At 39.2% G+C, this 21,573-nt stretch overlaps 1 protein-coding gene and 2 pseudogenes across 1 annotated transcript; all 3 read right to left on the minus strand.

The window, feature by feature from the left end:
- Positions 1–1,564: 1,564 nt before the first annotated feature.
- On the minus strand, positions 1,565–4,246 carry LOC115816587 (E3 ubiquitin-protein ligase TRIM39-like). Its single transcript, XM_030779569.1, has 6 exons — positions 3,674–4,246; positions 3,465–3,560; positions 2,808–3,041; positions 2,564–2,711; positions 2,275–2,301; positions 1,565–2,112 (listed from the first exon to the last, which is right to left on the minus strand). The coding sequence occupies exons 1-6, from the start codon at positions 4,229–4,231 to the stop codon at positions 1,565–1,567; spliced, it is 1,611 nt and encodes a 536-aa protein (XP_030635429.1). The 5' UTR covers positions 4,232–4,246.
- Positions 4,247–8,174: 3,928 nt separating this feature from the next.
- Positions 8,175–12,381, minus strand: LOC115816585 (E3 ubiquitin-protein ligase TRIM39-like; annotated as a pseudogene).
- Positions 12,382–15,385: 3,004 nt separating this feature from the next.
- LOC115816584 (nuclear factor 7, brain-like) lies at positions 15,386–19,246 on the minus strand (annotated as a pseudogene).
- Positions 19,247–21,573: the final 2,327 nt, after the last annotated feature.

A 21,573-nucleotide genomic window follows, 5' to 3' on the forward strand; every position in this document is an offset into this window, starting at 1 on the left:
ACAGGCACGGAGCGTTAAATTTAATTTTTATTTTTTACCTTTTTTTCATATCCTTTTTTCCTTTTTACCTCACCTCTTTTAATTAGACCATGACGCTTTAGACAGACTCCACTGTCACTCTGCACTGCCATGCACAATATTCCAACAGTAATTAGTCAGACCAGCAGGTGGTGACACTCAGGTAATTAAACTGAAATTGTTCTTTCTGTGCAGTATTTTCTAAAGCCTCATTGTACAACTAAATGATATCAGTACCTTCAATCACTCATATCTCAGTTTTATTCTGACTCATCCATCTGCTATGTAACTCTGATGCTCAAATCCAGATGTATTGGTATCCATTCTGGACTTGAATTTTGAAACCAAATCACAATGAAATTTTCAATCCAGATTGTCAGTATTCATTACTTAGTTGTCAATTCATCACGAATAATATTTTAAATGACAGTCCCTCATTTAGATCACCCGGGTATAACTCTCACCTCAGTGTGACCCTTGACCCCTCCTCAGCACCACTGAGCAACGTTGTTTTAAGACATTCAATTATTGTTTATAACAAATGACAGCACTGGAATGAGATTTATTTCAAATTTATTTGAGAGAAAGTGTTTTTACTCCTTAAGATTTTATAAAACAATTACATGTATGATGTTCTTTTTTGCCACAGCAGGAAAGTAACAGGGTCTTAAGAAAGAACATACAAGAAATAAATACATTTTTCGAACCTTTAAATGTGCTCAGAAAACAAATGAATTTGCATTTTACCATCACTGCTTTTCTATTTCTTTGTTTGTTTGTTTGTTCATTTCTTCGTTTGTTTATTTGTCTGTTTCTGTCGTGAGGATGAAAACAAACATTTCCATAGCTCCAGTAGTTATGTACAATGAACACAGCTGATGAAAAAAATATTCATAACGTAACACAGATCAGTATTTATCTGACACTTCACACAGTCTGTGGTGGAGATAAATAGTTATAGAGGTCAACATGGTAACAGTGCCAGTGGTCAGATGAAACCAGACACCAGTGGCTCTCACAGAAAGGTATGGTACAGTAATGGACATGTAATGTATCTATATTCCAATTGAAGTTAACAGATGACAGTGACATTATCATTATAGTTTTCTCAAATCTAGATACAAATCTATCTATCAAATTATTCAAGACATAGGACAAGACAAATTAACAGTGTTACGGAAGAAGACAGAGGTTAATAAACATTAATAAACTTGTAGTGTGACATTAACATATCTTATTAACTGATTAACAGACATCATGTGATTTGACAGAAACATCTCTTTATTAAACAATATTGAAAGGTGTGCTTTGGTTCATGAAAGGTTTGTGAAGCAATGGGGGGAAAAACACTAATAAATGTGTATATACAGTGTATTGTTTTTTGGTCACATTTGTTCTCATGCTATACAGTACCTCATTGTCTTTTAATTCCTCTGAAGGAGAATATGAAATACAAAATGTGCATTGTAAGTGATGTTATTCAAATGACGTTCTTCTGGGTTTTGTGATCTCACAGTAAAACTACATTTAGGAATGTTGCAGAAACTCATTCATTTTGACTGACAGGAGTGATAATCAGTAAAGCTAAGTTTTTACCTCGATCGCTACCACATGGACTGAAGTATGGATAGAGTGTTTCAGTGAAAGACTGACCAGTGAAAGAGTAGATATGAGACCTGGTCTCCACATTATAAAAGGAGACCACACCCTCCTCATAATCCACAAACACCCCCACCTTCTGGGGTTTCTGTTTCAGAGAGAGGAGGACAGAGGGATCAGAACGAGCCTTGTACTCATTCCCATTCCTCAGACAAACAGTCCAGAATCCTTTCTTAGGGGTCAGTTTAATTTTTCCCTTTCTGCTGATGGACTCCGTGGCCACTCCTAAATCCCATTTCGTCTTCCCACTGACCTGCACCTCATAGTAAAATTTCCCTGAGGAGAATCCCTCCTTTCCCAGGACACAATTACACGTATCAAACCTCTTTGGGTTGTCAGAGAGATCCTGTCTTGTGTCTCGACATGTCACTTGTTTCCCATCATCAGACAGGATGAGTTTAGGATATGCGGTATCAGGATCCAGAGTCACATCCACTAAGAGACAGAGATCAGAGCATAAAAGATGTTTTGTTTAAAGGGATCACTGATCGATTGCAAATACACAACTGTACATACATCAGTTCAGATTGAATCAATATGAATGAGGGTACAGAATAAGTGTTGATACAAAAAAACAGCACATTTCGCAAACTCTACCTGCAAACTGCTGAATGTTCTTTAGTTCTGCTGAGAGAAGATACATAATGTTATTCTTTTTATGTAAACTGAGTACATCCTGCAGTGCTCACACACGTATCAGTGTAACAGTGATTACATTTAATACATTTAATACAAGGTACAAAACACTTTTAGACATGAAATACGTCCATGCTGTATCATTTCTCTTTGTCATTTATCAGTAATAATTTTGTTCTGCTGCTGTGTAACATGTGAAATTACAGAACATGGCTCAACCCTGAAGTCATACTGATCATTACAGACTCACCCATCTCTGTTATATTCTCCATTGTCTTATTGAATGATTCCTCCAGCTGAGTCAGAGATCTCCTCAGAGTGTCCACACTCACAGCAGTCTTAATACTGATGTCAGTCCAGTCCTTGGTGTGTGGAGGGCTGCACACAGATGGGTAAATCTACAGTACAGCAGGAGAGAGGAGAAATCCCTCAGCATGGGGAGTCTTGTCCTGTCATGTACTGCATTGTCATTGAGCAGAGAGAGGGACACTCACCTGTAGGAGGTGGAGGAGGTCCTCAGTGTGTGAGAGCTGCTCCAGCTCAATGTCTCTCCTCTTTAGATCACTGATTTCCTGCTCCAGTTTTTTAATGACTCCTTCAGCCTCCTTCTCTGCTGTTTTCTGTTTCTCCTCCATCAACTCAAGAAACTCAGCCTGGACTCTCTCAATGGATCTCATAAGAGCAGTTAAGATCTCAATACTTTCTGCTGTCTTTTTCTCTGTGGTTTTCTAATCAAAAGAAAACATGTAGTTTTAAAATGTCAAAGAGGCACACACTACACAATAAGCAGTTATTAAGACATTGTACAACAGTCAGTTGGATGATCCTTGGAGAGCAATAAGTATATGTTACTTTTGAGTGAATGGATTTATCTGTGGTGTTTAATCTGTGCATTAATTAATGCACATACTAGGAAGTGTTCAGACACAACTCATACCATACACAGTCATTAATGATGACAGAGAAGAAAGTAATTCAGTTTGAGTGACAATGTATCAGTGCCACTGATTTATATCAATAACTTTGAAAAACTCATTTAATCCATTTGTCTTTGTCTTTTGATGATATTCACAATTACATTTTCATTTTATCTGTGTATTTGCATCTTTGTCTAACAGAAACACTCCAAAACCACAGAAATGAAAACCCACTTTACTGAGTTTGACTTTCTGTTTGATCTCTTGAATCTTTCTGAGTCTGTCCCGGATCAACCGATGCACGTCCATCTGTATGATTCCCAGGTGATTCTGTGGACAGAGGAAAAAAGTCAGATCATACCACAAGATTCAGATAGTTTCTGATTCAAACCACAATTCCAGGTCAGTCGTAATCTGAACTACCTACAACCAGTGACACTCACCTTCCTCCTCTTACTCTCCTCCTCTATGGGAACAGTGTTGTGAGTTCTGTGCTCTCCCTCAGTACAGAACTGACACACACATGTCTGATCATCTCTACAGAACAGTTCCAGGGGTCTCTCATGTTTCTTACAGATATAATCTTCCAGATTCTTCACAGGATCAATCAGTTTGTGTCTCTTCAAGGCTAAGACTCTCTGATGAGGCTCCAGGTGAGTCTCACAGTAAGAGGTCAGACACACCAGACAAGACTTAAGCGCCTTCAGTTTGTTACCAGTACAGACATCACAGGACACTTCTCCATGTTTGGCAACATCACCCCTCCTTTTAAAATGAGCCACAACATCTCTGAGGGTTGTATTGATCTTGAGTTCAGGTCTCACAGTAAAGTTCTCTTTACACAGTGGGCAGTGGCAGTGTGGACTGGTGTCCCAGTATGTTTTGATACAGGTCATACAGAAGTTGTGTCCACATGGAGTAGAGACTGGATCAGTGAACACATCCAGACAGATAGAACACTGGAACTGCTCGTCAGACAGGAGACTGCTGGAGGAAGCCATATCTGAACACAGAGAAAACACAGAAAAATGTCAAAACATTTGGCACTTGAGATGAGATGTGCATTCCTCACTCACTCACTCCCTCATTATCTAAGCTGCTTACCCTAATTAGGGTCGTGGGGGGTGCTGAAGCCTATTCCAGTGCTCATTGGGCAAAAGTCAGGGAAACACCCTGGTCAGGTCACCAGTCCATCGCAGGGCATATGCATTCCTTTTGAGTTGTAAATGTATTTTTTATTGTCAAAGTAGTAACAAAGCTGAACTACAATGTACTGAAATACTTAACTTACCATTGCAAATCTGTGAAGGATCTGATGTTAATCAATATGAATGGACAAAGTGACTGCTAATGTTTAGGACAGAAAACCATTTCATCTTGGTATACCTGCTCGTACTGCAGTATTTACTTGGGCAGATACTGCCAGTGAGATTGGCATGAGCATTTAAGATTCGTGTTAAATAGCACATGGTTCTGATTGATCTATCCCAAAGAATAAAAACAATTCTTCAATGTTTTTAGTGCAATTTTACCTACCACAATAATTCTTACTTTTTAAATATTAACTGAAAATTGACTCTTGGCACTCTTGCTCTATTTTCTTTTTTTTCCAACTTTTTAAAATTGTCGGCAGTAGTGCAGTGAATAGTCAGTCTAGTTCAACCTTGTCCATTCCAATGGAATAATCACATGACTGTCTCATAACCTTTTATGGAATGTGAACATGGTTTATTGTTTCCTGTTCAGATTTACATCCAAAGTCCAGTACCTTATGGTTATGAAAATGTATAGTTTATGTTTAAATTGCATGCGTTTTTAACATTTTGTTGGAAAACATCGAACTTCAAGACTAACATGGAGTTTTGCAATCTGTAATCTTACCTGAGACCTTCAACACCTTTCTTCCTTGTGGAAAATAAACTGATATTGGGAACAGAACTGTTAGTGCAGTTAGACAAGTCAGATCTCTAAACAGCAGTAAAGATGTTTCCTGATCCTTATGTTCACCTTTACACCTTTTTTTTTTACACTGCAGCTCTGTGATGTCACTGATCCACCCACCACTGTACTATGAGCAACAAGAATAACTCCTCTGAATAGACTGTAAAGACAACATTATTTAATATTACCAAATCACATTAAGTCAGAAAGAGCAGGTATATGTCCTGTTATGATATGAGTAAAATCAGTTACTTATGTAAGTAGTCGATATCTCAAATCATCTGTATTTTCCTGATCTAGATGTGGGGTGATTACATGTGCAATTTGGGAAGAAAATCTTCAACCATAAGAGCCACACTCCCAAAGTAAGAAATCAAAGAAAATCAATTTCCGTGCTCATCATGGCTTTTGCATATTGAATATACCCATTGTCCCTTTGGTGGAATTTAGAAGAAAATGAAAAAGTACAAATATGGCCAGTATAACAGATCATTACAGTGATGTTCATTTATTTTTTTTCTACACAAATTCTGGGCTTCCACTGTGTAGAATATGCAGATAACAGAAATTTGATCTGAAAAAATCAAGTCATTTGAAGAATCTCATATTTTTAGACTAATAATGACGTCCCAGACAGCACACATCTATCTTTGAGAGATCTATGTGATGTTTACAAATCCATCGGGAAGGTGTTTTTTATTAAGCGATTTGCTCAGTAGCAAAATCTCGCCAAGATGTCACCCAACGTTCAGCCGACATCCTGTCGTCCTCTTAATGATGAACTTCTGTCGTGACCTGATGTTTGTGAGGATGTATATTTCAGAACCAATGGAAAAAAGAGACAGATTAGGTACAGACTTTATTTTAAACAACTGGTTTTTAATTAAAGATTCCACACTGTTAGAATTCTGCAACTTTGATTTCTGTTCCTGTGTGTGTTTTTATTTATTTTTTTTTATATTTTATCCATTAATGGTTCAACAGCAACTGGGTCATCACACAAATTCTCAGAGACTACAAACTTCAGATGGGGTGAATCATTTCTTCTTTATTTCACGCGCACTGGAGAAGCACACCTCAAAGCTGAAGCTCAGTTCTCACTGAGGGGAAGGAATGCAAAGCTTTTTATATGTGAAGACAGGCGTCTAAGGAACATGTGTGGGGGCCCTAAGATGACCTTTCAGAGAGCACAGGATAATTGATGCTTGCTCCCCGAGCGGTACAGACACCCAGTTCACCAGTCCCTGAGTGGTACAGACTAAAGACTTTTACTCAGGCCTTGTCTTCTACATGATACATGTTCTCTGCCCTAACGGACAGACACATTCTTGTAGAATATAGTGTGGGGCCCGGCTGAACATTCTCTACCACCACAGAGTGTTCCCAGTGTTTAGATAACGGTAAGACACGATCAGAGCCTAGCTTGTTCAATGAACAGATGCACCCTATGTCAACATATTCACCTTATGACCCAGATATACATTTGTTTTACTTATATGTTCCTTCACATGAGTACTGGTTTATACAATTCATAGGAACAAAAGTATTCTCACGCTTTGGTTTTGAAGTGTAAGTTTGGGAGTTTCCGTTATCTATGAACACCGAGGTCAAAAGTCCTTGGCTGTGCAGGGTATATCTGTGTGTGTGTGAGGTACCGCCCTCGCTAGTCTTCCAACATCAAGACTCAGACTGGGTGCCTTTGACGACCTCCTCTCTTCTTTTGCTGTGTATTCCGCCCTGTATCCTCGATAAAGACGAAGAGCTACCTCAAGTCATCATCGTGCATGTTTATTATTTTTAACAGTAAAACGTTGATGCCCAACAATAGTAATTGCTCTAACATACAGATACATTCTCACAGCATATAGTAAATAAGCAAGCACCGACCCTTATCCTGTTTATTGACGACTGTCATGAGGCACTTTTTTCTTCCAAGAGTTACAGCTATGAAGCAAAGCGATATTTTTCCCACACTCTTTAATCTTAAAGTGACAGTACCATCTTTCACAGACTTTCAACATATGGAGCCAGTGACACTGTGGTTAACATAAAACCTAAAAGAAAGAAACGCATTTTTTGAACCTTTCTATGTGAACAGAAAACAAATGAATTTGCATTTTACCATCACTGCTCTTCTGTTTGTTTGTTTGTTTGTTTCTGTAGTGAGGATGAACACAAACATTTCCATGGCTCCAGTTGTTATGTGCAGTGATAACAGCTGATGGAAAAACATTCGTACTGTAACATAGATCAGTATTTATCTGACACTTTACTCACGCCGTGGTGGAGATAAGTAGTATAGAGGTCACCATGGTAACAGTGCCAGTGGTCAATACTATCCTCTCTCTCCTGGCTGCTCTCATTACTTTCTGTAGGAAGTTCTATGCAGTCAGAATGAGAGGGTGTGCTGCCATTCAGGCTCTCTGTGTGCAGCAGTTGCAGTCAGGTCAGTGTTTCATCAGGCACTGAAGATGAAACCAGACACCAGTGGCCCTCACAGAAAGGTATGGTCCAGTAATGGACATGTAAAGTATATATACTCTATCTGAAGTTAACAGATGATCGTGACATTGTCATTATAGTTTTCTCAAATCTAGATACAAATCCATCTACCAAATTATTCAATAAATCAATACGAGATGTTACAGAAAAAGACAGGAATCAAGCTAATAAAACTTCTAGTGTGACATTAATTTTAACCAAACATTATGTGATTTGACAGAAACATATCTTAATAAAACATTATAGTATTGTGTTTGTTTTTTGAACTGTTCATGATAGTTTTGTGAAGTAATGGGGATAAAAGGTAAGGAGTGGATATATACAGTGTATTGCTTTTTAGTCACATTTGTTCTCATGTTACACAGTACTTCTGTGTCTTTTAATTCCACAAAAGGAGAACATGAGAGGGAAACTATACGTGGAAAGTGATGTCACTCAAATGTCGTTCTTCTGGGTTTTGTGATCCCGCTCTAAAACTACATTTAAAACTGTTGCAGAAACTCATTCATCTTGACTGACAGGAGTGATGACGATCAGTGGAGCTGAGTTTTCACCTTCATTATTTGAGGCAGGATTGAAGTACGGATAGAGTTTCCCAGTGAAAGACTGACCAGTGAAAGAATAAATAAGAGACCTGGCCTCCACATCATAAAAGGAGACCACACCCTCCTCATAATCCACAAACACCCCCACCTTCTGGGGTTTCTGTTTCAGAGAGAGGGGACAGAGGGATCATCTTGGGCTGTATGCACTTTCCCATCCCTCCACACAGTCCAGTGTCCATTCTCAGGGCACATTGTACATGACGTCGTCCTTTCAGTGGACTCTCTGGCCACTCCTAAAACCCACTCAGTTTTCCCACTGACCTTCACCTCATAGTAAAATCTCCCTGTGGAGAACCCCTCCTTTCCCAGGACACTGAGAAAGATAAGAAACCTCTTTGGGTTGTCAGGGACATCCTGTTCTGTGTCTCCACAACTGACTTTTTGCCCATCATCAGACAGGATGAGGTTTGGATGTGCTGTATCGGGGTCTAGAGTCACATTCACTGTGACAGATCAGGAAACACAAAAGTGGATTATAAAGACCAAAGATGAGATATTTTTGGATAGTGTGGAGCCCAGTGTAGTTTTTAAAAGGTAACAGGGGTATGTGCAACATAATAGTAACAATGTGAAAAATTGTGTTCAAGTTAGGAACAAATAACAGAGAAAAATGAAGATTACATATAAAGACCCCCTACCTGCATATTGCTTAACATTCTTCAGTTCTGAAAACACAAGATGTGTATGGTTATAAAGTAAGCATATTTATTATATGCACTCATCGAAGAGGTTTGATGAGTGACTTGCTTGCATACTAGTAGTTATGAAGGGTTGCACAGAGTACTCGAGCAGTTACATCAAATTTCGAGTTTCTACATTATTGTTGAGTACTCGCAAATCGCATGATGCTCGATCTGGCGCATACTCAGTGTCCAATTCGAGCCCTCGGTAAACAAGAGGAACGATGGCGACAGCAATAAAAGGGTGAATCGATTGTTTGTTTGCTTTATTGTTTTATTTCGCTGCGCAAATTTTCTTTCCCAACTGTCGTTGTGATGAAATAAACATGCAACATTTGTGAGTTGTGGACGGATTTCTCAAGAATGGCTCTAACATCGAGTCTGTCATATAACAGACTAGGCTGTTAACGCGGCAAAACAAGTTATGTTCGTAAAAGATAGATGCAAGCAAATATGACTAATTTCATTTTTACGTCTAGTTAGGCTTACTAATGATGACCAGGCAAAAAAACAGCCACTATATCTAAACACAATAAGAAGATGTGACGGAGAAATAATTATGCATTTTCAAATTTACCCAGGTTTAACCCACTACAGTGTGTACAACTTGCTTTGTTGACTAAACATTCTGTCTTGGACTGCTGTACAATGTTGGTGATGACCCACCCCCCCCCCCCCCCCCCCCCCCCCCCATTTGTACATTTATGCACACCTGCTACCCCTAGTAGCAATCATTAGAATTCTAGAATTCTCAATGATTAACAGGGGGAGAGGTAGGGCCAAGAAGAATGTGTAGAGGTAGATAAACACACACACACACACACAGGCTCACTCACACACACACACACACACACTCTCACACACACACACGAAGACACTAACTCACATATGACACACTCTGCAGGGTTAAGTAAGGGGCACTTGTTTTTATGGGTGTGAATGTGAGGTGCTTGTTATCTATTGCAGACAAGGTCATAGGTGCTTGTGTATATCTGGGCACCAAGGCGCCATCTGCACTTAGTAATAGCACAAAGAGAAAGAATCTCCTCTTCTCTCCTTCTTTTAACCATCACTGAACTTCAGTAAAACAAGACCCTCAACCAGAATTCATCTCTGTGCCAACTTTGTTATTTTTTACAAAATCAAATGCCCAACAGAAGCCATAATGATCATTACAGACTCACCTATCTCTGTTATCTTCTCCACTGCCTTATTGAATGATTCCTCGATCTGAGTTCGAGCTCTCCTCAGAGTGTCCACACTCACAGCAGTCTTAATACTGATGTCACTCCAGTCCTTGGTGTGTGGAGGGCTGCACACAGATGGGTGAATCTACAGTACGGCAGGAGAGAGGAGAAATCCCTCAGCATGGGGAGTCTTGTCCTGTCATGTACTGCATTGTCATTGAGCAGAGAGAGGGACACTCACCTGTAGGAGGTGGAGGAGGTCCTCAGTGTGTGAGAGCTGCTCCAGCTCAGTGTCTCTCCTCTTTAGATCACTGATTTCCTGCTCCAGTTCTTTAATGACTCCTTCAGCCTCCTCTGATGTTTTCTGTTTCTCCTCCATCACCTGGAGCAGCTCAGCCTGGACTCTCTCAACGGATCTCATGAGAGCAGTGAAGACCTCAACAACATCTGCCATTTCTTTCTCTGTGTTTTTCTAATGAGAGAAAAATTGATGGTGTTGTCAAAATGACTGAATACCTGTAACATTTCACCTCACAAAACAACTCTGATGCTGAACCTACTTTTTGCTTCACTCACTTTACAGATCTCTACTGAGTGTCTGATCTCTTCAGTCTTCTTCAGTCTGTCCTGCATCATCTGCTGGACTCCAGTCCGCATCTTCCCCATCTGTGTCTGTGAAAGGAACAGAAAAAAACACACAGACTGTGGTGTCAAATTAATGTTGGAAATTTTGAGAACAGAACACTATAGACGTGATAATGTGTTCTTTGATTGGTTTCTCTGGACATGTCAAAAAACTAAGTATCTCTTTAAACTCTCTCTGCCTTTTTAGCTGTGGAGTCCAGCCCACTGACACTGAGGAGGTCAACCCCCACCATGTTCCGAAATCAAAGTATACCTAATCAAATACATAAACCTGGAATTTTAGTCTCCTAACCTAAAATAAATAAACAAATACATGAATAAATAAAACAAAAAAAATCGAAACAAACACACTGAGCCAGTAATATCCATCCCACATGCTGGTTCATCACAGTCGACTCTGTAGTTTATGGCTAAAGTTTGTGTGAGGGAAATTTGGAGTCCCTTGTAATGAGAGTTGCTAACTCTCAGAGACAACAAACTTCAGATGTCATGAATCATTTTCCTTTATTATATGCGCATGGGGGAAGCAGACCTCAGAGATGAAGCGCAGTTCTCCCCGAGGTTAGTGAGTGAAGAACTTTTCATATAGTAAGACAAACTTCCAAGCACGTGTGTGGGGGTTTACAAGAAATCGTGTCTCATGGAGCACAGGATAACTGATGTTCGCTCCCCGGGCAGTATACACAAACACACACACACAGTTCACTCAGAGGCCTTGTCGTCTACATGGTAAATGCTCTCTGCTCTAACACACACACACACACACACATTCTTGCAGCATATAGTCATTAAGCAAGCACAGGTCCCTATCATATTAATATGTCATTATGACAATAGTCACGAGGCACATTTTCCTTCTAAAATTTACAGCCGTAAAGCAAAGCAATATTTTTCCCACATTTGGTATGGCTCTGATATAAAAACAAATACACCTGAAAATATTCAATATAAATATGTTTACAGTTTTAGGTCAGTTTTCAATTTCAAATCCTCTGAAAAAACTGATAAAAGTTTTTCTCACCTTCCTCTCTCCACTCTCCTCCTCTATGGGAACAGTGTTGTGTGTTCTGTGCTCTCCCTCAGTACAGAACTGACACACACATGTCTGGTCATCTCGACAGAACAGCTCCAGGGGTCTCTCATGTTTCTTACAGATATAATCCTCCACATTCTTCACAGGATCAAGCAGTTTGTGTTTCCTCAAGCCTGGGACTCTCTGATGAGGCTCCAGGTGAGTCTCACAGTAAGAGGTCAGACACATCAGACAGGACTTCAGAGCAACACGTTTCTCCTCTGTGCAGATATCACATGAAATGTTTCTGGTTTTAACAGCAGGTATCTGTGGGGTAATGCTGGCCTTCACCTGAAATGACTTCCTGAACTGAACAGTTAGATCAGAAAGGACTGTATTGACAAAGAGCTCTGGTCTCTTCTCACAACTCCTCTTACACATTGGACACCTACAGGAATCACTGTTGTCCCAGAATCCTTTGATACAGGTCATGCAGAAGTTGTGTCCACATGGAGTAGAGACTGGATCAGTGAACACATCCAGACAGATGGAACACTGGAGACTGCTGGAGGAAGCCATATCTGAACACAGACAATATAGATTTGTATTTTTTTTTTCATGTAAATTATGTAAAAATGTTCACTGTTACACTGAGGTGGATTCATCAGAAAGTCCAAAGTGCACGTCAGCTTCTTTTACGTGTTCATCTCAACGTTTTTCCTTTCACAAACCTTTGTATTTCCTTTGTAAAAGGAAAAACATTACGGTTTTACAGCACAACCTGTATATAAGACAGATGTCAGGAAAACTCTCCCTCTCTCTCTCTCTCTCTCTCCATTTCATGCACACATGTACACATACATACACGTTGCTCACCTTTGTGTTAGTGATGACTGCTCTGTCTCTCTGTAGTGTTAAAAGTTGTGCAGTGGAGACATGTAGCTGTCTTTTCACTCAGTCTTGGCGGTCAACAGTTTGGCTCTTCAGTTAAATTTCATGAACAACTCTACAAACACCACCTCCTCTTAAAGAGACAGTGGCTATTTGAAACACACACACACACACACACACACATACACACACACACAAACTCAGTCTTTGTAACATCCATTTTCACTGCTTCAGTAAATTTTTCTTTTGTCAGAATGTGTGTGTATATGGTGAAGATGACAAACAGTTTCACAGACACAGTTAACTACTCTAGAATAGAGGATTTATAACAATATGTTGATTAAATGTTACAAGTAGATCCAATAAAACTTCGGTTTAAATAGAGTAAACACATGCTAATCCCTAAACGACAGGCAGAAGACATAAATTAAACTACACATGAAATGAGAGTGACACATCTGATTATAAAAAAGATGAAAAAGGTCATAATTGCACACAATAGAAGATATAAAGAATTTATTACTACATTCCAGTGTTCATGTTATTTTTTCTTTACATTGTTTTCGCTTCAGACATGAACCTGTTTAAAATCTCACTGTCATGGAATGGATGGGATTATGATTTCTCAGTTTTCTCTGAGATTTGCTGATTTCTCATTCCTCTCTCCTCTGTCCTTCATCATGTTAAATAAAAACTTTAGTTCCTCTAGAATGAGTGCTGGAAAGATGAGCACAAGATGGCAACCTCTGACCTAAACAGTCACAACCTTGTCATAACACCGCAGTCATATTAACACAATCAGAATATTTTAACTCACTTACTTTCACTAGTCTTGAGTACCATGGTAATGTTCTTTTTTCCCCAGATAAGAAATTATGTTTTTATTATGATGTCATTTATCCAATCAGCAGCCAGCTCCCCCACCAATCAGCTTTGTTTCCCACTGAGACCTCCTCCAATGGCAGGACAGTAATTTCTCAACAGACAAAGAAATGCAATATTTTCCTTATTTCAGTTTATTCTTGATTTAACACATTCACAATATAGAACACGCACAATGAGAACATGTAATATTTAGATCATCTTTCTGCAGACTGATCTTTCCAGTGTTTATTTGTGTTCATTTTATGCTGTAATTATCCACATTTTTATCCCGTATGAATAACACAGTAACACAGAAAGACATAACCTCTCACCCCAGACAGACCTCTGACCCAGACTGTCCTTCCTCAGTACAGGTGAGGAGTTTGACTTCTTCCAGGTCATATGACACAGCATTTATCAAATCCATACAGAATCCATGGAGAATCACTGGAAAGCAAAATTTCAGTGTAGCTCTGTGTTAAAGCTCCTCAGCTGACTTATTAAGGGTTTTCAGATTAAGCAACTTTCACTGGTGTATCAGATTAGAGCAGGGGTGCCCAAACATCATACGTAATCTAAGAGGTGAGTCCTCTATAGTCAGGGCCAAATCATAATTACAAATGAATAAAACAAAGATCACAATAATAAAGAAAAATGGTTTACCTATGTTATTATAGGTGTGAGTTTTGACATGATGGGTAATTCACATAATGGGAAAAATTAGAGGGAAAAAAGTAATAGGAAGAAAATCAAAACCACAAACAATTGTGATGGGTACGATTTGTTGAATCAGAGGCACAATCTCTCAATTTATCTTATACAGAGCTATTAACTATTACATTTTACATGAACTATTATATATTAAATCGTATAAACTGATAACACACGGCACATATGGACACCAGTATGAAACCATTGTAGCCAGTTCTGGTAGCTGAATGTGATCTCCTGAATGTGTGAATGAAGAGCTTTGTATCATTGACACAACAGCTTTCAGGTCATTAGTCTTTCTCTTTCTCATTTCTCACAAATTGTTTACCAAAGAGACTGACTGCTCTCTCTCTCACCTCTGTAAAAATAAAACATTTGTGTTCCCATTTTTCCCAAAAGCTCTGTTCATCCATGTCCCACTCTTCTTCTACTGCATCACTCCATTTCACGATTTGAGTCAGGGCCTTCAGTTTCAACAAAGGACCAAAGAGACAGTTTTTCAAACTTAGCAGTTAACGTAAGTGTTCACCCCCCTTGTGCAGCAGTGGAATACTGCAGGAAAACTCAGCTTTTTTAGTGAGTCACTGTAACAAGGTGTCACTTGTGACTGTCTATGGCTGAAATAAAACTGATCACAGGCCACAGTTTGACCATAATCTTGGATTAAAGCAAAGAGTTTTCTGCCCAGTGCTTCTCCACAGCCGAATGTGAAAAGCACTGGATGACAGGAAGTCCTCATCAGCAAGGAGTTTGCATGTTGTCATTAACACTTGTATTCTGATGCAATTGCAGTCAGCCCCATTCTTTGCCAAGCAGTGAGACTGAAATCAGAAGCCATCATGGCTCCAAAGGAAAGCATATTTTCAAATATTGTCCCATGAATTTTAAACCCGAGTTTTTATGATAAACGTGACTGGAGTCTTTTCTGAAATTATTCCGCATTCTGTGAAACACACTGTGTTCCACAGATTTTTACTGGCAATTTAATTCCAAAGCAGCTTAATTTAAAACTGAAAAATAAACTACACTTCCTTATCACAACAGCCTTATTTACAATTAATGTTACTGCTGTGACTTTTCTGTTTTGTCAGCAACTGACCTCATTTCTTTTGAAAACTCATCCAGTTCGGCTTATAGGAGTGATGATCAGTGGAGCTGAGTTTTTGCCTCCAATATTTAAAAAAGGACAGAAGTATGGATAGATTTTCTCACGGAATGTCTGACCAGTGAAAGAGTAGATAAGAGACATGGCCCCCACATCATAAAAGGAGAGCAGGCCCTTCTCATAATCCACAAACACCCCCACCTTCTAGGGGTTCTGTTTCAGAGAGAGGAGGACACCAGGACCACCAAGAGCCTTATACTCATTCCCATTTCTCAACCACACAGTCCAGCATCCATTCTTAGGGTTCAGTTTAATATTTCCTTTCCTGTTAATGGACTCTCTGGCCACTCCAAAATCCCACTCAGTTTTCCCCTTGACTTCCACCTCATAGTAAAATCTCCCTGAGGAGAAGCCCTCCTTTCCCAGGACACAGACACATCTATCAAACCTCTCTGGGTTGTCAGGGAGATTCTGTCGTGTGTCTCCATGTGTCACTTCTTTCCCATCATCAGACAGAATGAGTTTAGGATGAGCTGTATCAGGATCCAGAGTCACATCAACTGTGGAAAATACAGAAAACATTCATTTAAATGTATTTGTTAATACTAATCAACTAAAGATTATAATTGTATCAGGATTAAGATCATATCTGATTGAATTCTACAGTATTTGTTAACACAAATCCAGTTGTAAACCATGTGTAGTAGTGACAATGTGAGGCAGACTAGTAAACTAATGGTTGTAGGTTTGATTCCCAAACATCATTGCTGATGTGTGTGTGTGAGTTAGACACTGAACCCCATGGTTACCCCAGAGGTGTGTATGTGTGACATAGAAAGTCATAATCATATGGTGTTTTGGTTAAGCCTGCCAGCTGTAGAACTGGAACTGAACCATTAAACATGTTTAAATGACTGACTTTTATATCCACTGTGGGAAATGTAGACAATACTGATTAAAATATGTTATCACATAATAGATAATGATTATGGAGGTTAATAACTGTTTTAATCAGACAGTTTTGACTAAACTACTAAAGCACTTATTACATGATGTATAGTCCAGATATTAATATAACGTCTCACTATCGGACACGTTTGCACTTAAAGGATCACAAGAACAGATGAGTAAAAATATTACTGAATGATACAAATTCAGACTCTACCTGCAAACTGCTGAATGTTCTTCAGTTCTGGGGAGAGGAGAAACATCATTTTATTCGGGGTTTTTTGTATTATTGAAAGCATCCATTAGCACACACCTGTCTGTCAGTGTAATAGTGAATGCATTTCATACATTTAATACAAGGTGCGAAATAATTTAAAATGTACAGTGTCTCCATACTGCATCATTTCTCTATGTCATTTGTCAGTAATGATGTTTTTCCGCAGCTGTGAAAGGTCTGGAATTACAGAACATGGCACAACCCTGAAATCATATTGATCTTTACAAACTCACCTATCTCTGTTATCTTCTCCACTGTCTTATTGAATGATTCCTCCAGCTGAGTCAGAGATCTCCTCAGAGTGTCCACACTCACAGCAGTCTTAATACTGATGTCAGTCCAGTCCTTGGTGTGCAGAGGGCTGTGCACAGATGGGTAAATCTACAGTACAGCAGGAGAGAGGAGAAATCCCTCAGCATGGGGAGTCTTGTCCTGTCATGTGCTGCATCGTCATTGAGCAGAGAGAGAGACACTCACCTGTAGGAGGTGGAGGACGTCCTCAGTTTGTGACAGCCGCTCCAGCTCAGTGTCTGTCCTCTTAAGATCACGGATTTCCTGCTCCAGTTCTTTAATGACTCCTTCGGCCTCCTTCTCTGCTGTTTTCTGTTTCTCCTCCATCACCTGGAGCAGCTCAGTCTGGACTCTCTCAATGGATCTCATAAGAGCAGTGAAGACCTCAACAACATCTCCCTTCTCTTCTTGTGTGGTTTTCTGATGGGAGAACATTTTTAAAAAAAAAATTAAAAGAATTTAAAATACTGAATACTGGAGATATTTGACCTCTCTGAACACCTTGATGCTGAAGACAGTGGATTTACTGTCGTTATAGTCTTTGAATAAACTCACTTTGTGTTTCACTCACTTTATTGATCTCTACTGAGTGTCTGATCTCTTCAATCTTCTTCAGTCTGTCCTGGATCATCTGCTGCACTTCTGTCTGTGTTTTCCCTATCTGTGTCTGTGAGGACAAAAACGAAACAAGGCCATGGTGTCAAAAGAGTAAACGAAATTGTGAAAGTAAAACTCTAAGTACATTCCAACTTTTTCTTCACTTGGTTTCCCTGGTTAAGCTAAAAAAAATTTAAGAAATAAAGCCTCTTGTTGACCTTACTCTTCCCATTGATGCTAAGGAGGTCAACCCCCACCATTTTCTGTCATAACAGAAGAGAGATTATAGATCTAAAATATAAAAAAGCGTGATGTATTTTTCCAAACCAAATATATGCATTCTAAAGCAATATACAGAGGGCCCTTGACTCTTCATCACACCTGCTCAGCCACTAATTTGGTTTGTTCCACATGCTGATTCCTAGTCAGCTCTTAAGGTCACGACTGAAGTTCAGAACCGCTGTGATAAAACAAACAGATCTTGACCAAAATGACATCTGAACACTCTGAACAGGTGTAATTAAAGAGGAAAGCTTTGACGACAGATGCTAGTGGATAATATCAGAGTTTTCTGAGATATGTCACCCATCTGATATCTACATGTGTCTAACAGCCTAAAAACTGATGTATTTTCATACATGCAGCCTCTAGTATGAATTTATTCCCCCCTTTAATGTGTGCAATATTTTGTGTGTCATCTAATGTCCAGCATTCAAAACTGAAAACTTAAAAAACAAACAAACAAATAAATGAATACAAATGAATTTAAAAATGTGTCCCCTGACACTCCTCATTTTTGGCTCTCAGACTGCAAACACACTAAACATTATCAAAGGGCATGTGAGTGCAGTTGGTGAGAGAGCACAGATCTTTTCTTCATTGACATTTCTTTCTAAAATGAGAAAAACATCGAGTCTTGTTTTATTTTAACAAAGGAATTGAAAATCGATTTCATTTCATTTATTCATATGGGGTCCTAAACCTCCTGTCCAGTTGTCTGCTGTCGTAGCATTCCTTGCGTAATACTGTGCTGACTGTCTTACTGAAGTGTCCCTACATCAGATCTGTCAACATGCAAATTTAAAGTTACCAATTTCATTTTAAATTTCTCTCACGAACTTTCAGTTTCAAGTCAGTACTCATCTAAACCAACTGACAAAAGTTACTCTCACCCTTTTCTCTCCACTCTCCTCTTCTATGGGAACAGTGTGGTGTGTTCTGTGCTCTCCCTCGGTACAGAACTGACACACACATGTCTGATCATTTCTACAGAACATTTCCAGGGGTCTCTCATGTTTCTTACAGATATAATCCATCAGATTCTCTACAGGATCAATCAGTTTGTGTCTCTTCAAGGCTGAGACTCTCTGATGACGCACCAGGTGAGTCTCACAATAAGAGGTCAGACACATCAGACAGGACTTCAGAGCAACAAGTTTCTCCTCGGTGCAGATATCACATGAAATGTCTCTGGTTTTATCAGCAGGTATCTGTGGGGTACTGCTGACCTTCACCTCGACTGACTTCTTAAACCGAGCACTTAAATCAGCAAGGACTGTATTAACAGAGAGATCTGGTCTCTTTTCAAAACTCCTCTCACACATTGGACACTGACAAGAGTCACTGCTGTCCCAGAATCCTTTGATACAGGTCATACAGAAGTTGTGTCCACATGGAGTAGAGACTGGATCAGTGAACACATCCAGACAGATAGAACACTGGAACTGCTCGTCAGACAGGAGACTGCTGGAGGAAGCCATATCTGAACACAGACAATATAAATGTGCATATTTTTTTCATGAAAATTATAAACCTTTGCACTGTTACACTGAGACTGGCTCTGTGTACAATAGCACTGCAATAAAGTGGATGCATTAGAAAGTCCAAAGTGCACGTCAGCTTCTTATATGTGATCATCTCAATGTTTTTCCTTTTACCAATCTGTTTAACAATACGTTTTACAGCACAACCTGTATATAAGACAAAAACTTTCTGTTTCTCTCTCTCTCTCTCTCTCTCTCTCTCTCTCTCTCTCTCTCTTAGTTTCCACTTCATTCACATAAGTACACATACATACACACTGCTCACCTTTGTGTTAGTGACGACTGCACTGTCTCTCTGAAGTGTTAAAAGTTGTGTAGCAGAGATTTGTAGCTGTCTTTTCAGTCAGCCTTGGTGATCAATACTTCAGCCTTTCACTTTAGTTTCATTTTATGAAAATAATGTCACGCAACACCACCTCTGAGAACAACTCTACAACTCTACTAACACTACTTCCTCTTAAAGGGACATGGATATTTAAACACACACACACACACACACACACAATTTCTGCTACAGCAGTTTTCACTGCTTTATTAAATGTTTTTGCTTTGTTTTGTTTTGTTTTTGTCAGAATGTGTACATGGTGAGAATGACAAACAGCTTCACAGACACAGTTAACTATTCCAGAATAAAGGATTTATAACAATATGTTGAATAGATATTACAAATAGATCCAATAAAATCTTCAGTTCAAACAGATTAAACACATGCTAATCTCTAAACGACAGGCAGAAGACATAAATTAAACTACTCATGAAATGAGAGTGACACATCTGATTATAACAAAGATCTAAAAGATCATAATTGTACACAACAGAAGATATAAAGAATTTATTTCTACATTCCAATGTTCATGTTATTTTTTCTTTACATTATTTTTCACTTCAGACATGAACCTGTTTAAAATATCACTGTCATGGAATGGATGGGATTGTGATTTCTCAGTTTTCTCTGAGATTTGCTGATGTATCATTCCTCTCTCCTCTTTCCTTCATCATATTAAATAAAAACTTAAGTTCCTATAGAGTGAGTGCTGGAAAGATGAGCACAAGATGGGAACAAAACCTCTGACCTAAACAGTCACAACTTTTTCATAGCACTGCAGACATTTAACAGAATCACAATACTTTAACTCATTTATGTTCACTAGTCTTGAGTACTATGGCAATGTTTCTTTTTCTCATATAAGAAACTACAGCTGTTTCTCAATATGCGTCCTTATCTATACTTGAGTTCTTGTGGACTAGTGAAACGTCATCAGTCACAGCCAAAGTACTGTGCCACTTCAAAGTTCACATCTAGCCAAGAACAGATCAAATAGCCGGATGTGTTCTTGATTCGTGGGTTTTATCAAGGTGGCGTCAGGAGGTGACTTGTGTGGACTTGGGGAGCCAAGTTTCCCAGAATGCATTTCACAGAAGTTGCGATAATGATGTCAGACAAGCTACCACATTACTGTAAATTTCGCATTATGACTTTTGTTCTGTCACCAAATGTAGATTTTAAGATTTTTCAGGAGAGAAATGAACATTTCAGAATCCGAATATTGGTCGGTAGCACCTCCTTGAAAGTCCTAAATGTTCGGAGATGTGACATCTACTAGAGGACCGAGCTAGCTAGCTCCAGAGCCTCTAACCAGCGAGAACGCTGCTGTTTCAAATGTTGTTTGGGCGTTCTGCATCCTCCCGCGTCATTGAGAGTCCAGACCCCCGAGTTGAACTTGCGAGTCCGAACTCCCAAGAACAGGAGAACGTACTTGGGGTACTTCATATTGAGAAACAGATTATGTCTTCATCATGATGTCATTTATCCAATCAGCAGCCAGCTCCCCCACCAATCAGCTTTGTTTCCCACTGAGACCTCCTCCAATGCCAGGACAGTAACTTCTCAACAGACAAAGAAATGCAATATTTTCCTCATATAAGTTTATTCTTGATTTAACACATTCACAATATAGAACAAGCATAATGAGAACATGTAATATTTAGATCATCTCACTGCAGACTGATCTTTCCAGTGTTTATTTGTGTTCATTTTATGCTGTAATTATCGACATTTTTCTCCCATATGAATACCACAGTACCACAGAGAGACATAACCTCTCACCCCAGACAGACCTCTGACCCAGACTGTCCTTCCTCAGTACAGGTGAGGAGTTTAGCTTCTTCTAGGTTGTCTGAAAAAGCATTTATCAAATCCATACAGAATCCGTGGAGACTTACTGGACAGCAAAATTTCAGTCTAGCTCTGTGTTAAAGCTCTT

Source organism: Chanos chanos, chromosome 7 (genome assembly GCF_902362185.1).
Source record: "Chanos chanos chromosome 7, fChaCha1.1, whole genome shotgun sequence".
In the NCBI taxonomy this organism is placed as follows: domain Eukaryota; kingdom Metazoa; phylum Chordata; class Actinopteri; order Gonorynchiformes; family Chanidae; genus Chanos; species Chanos chanos.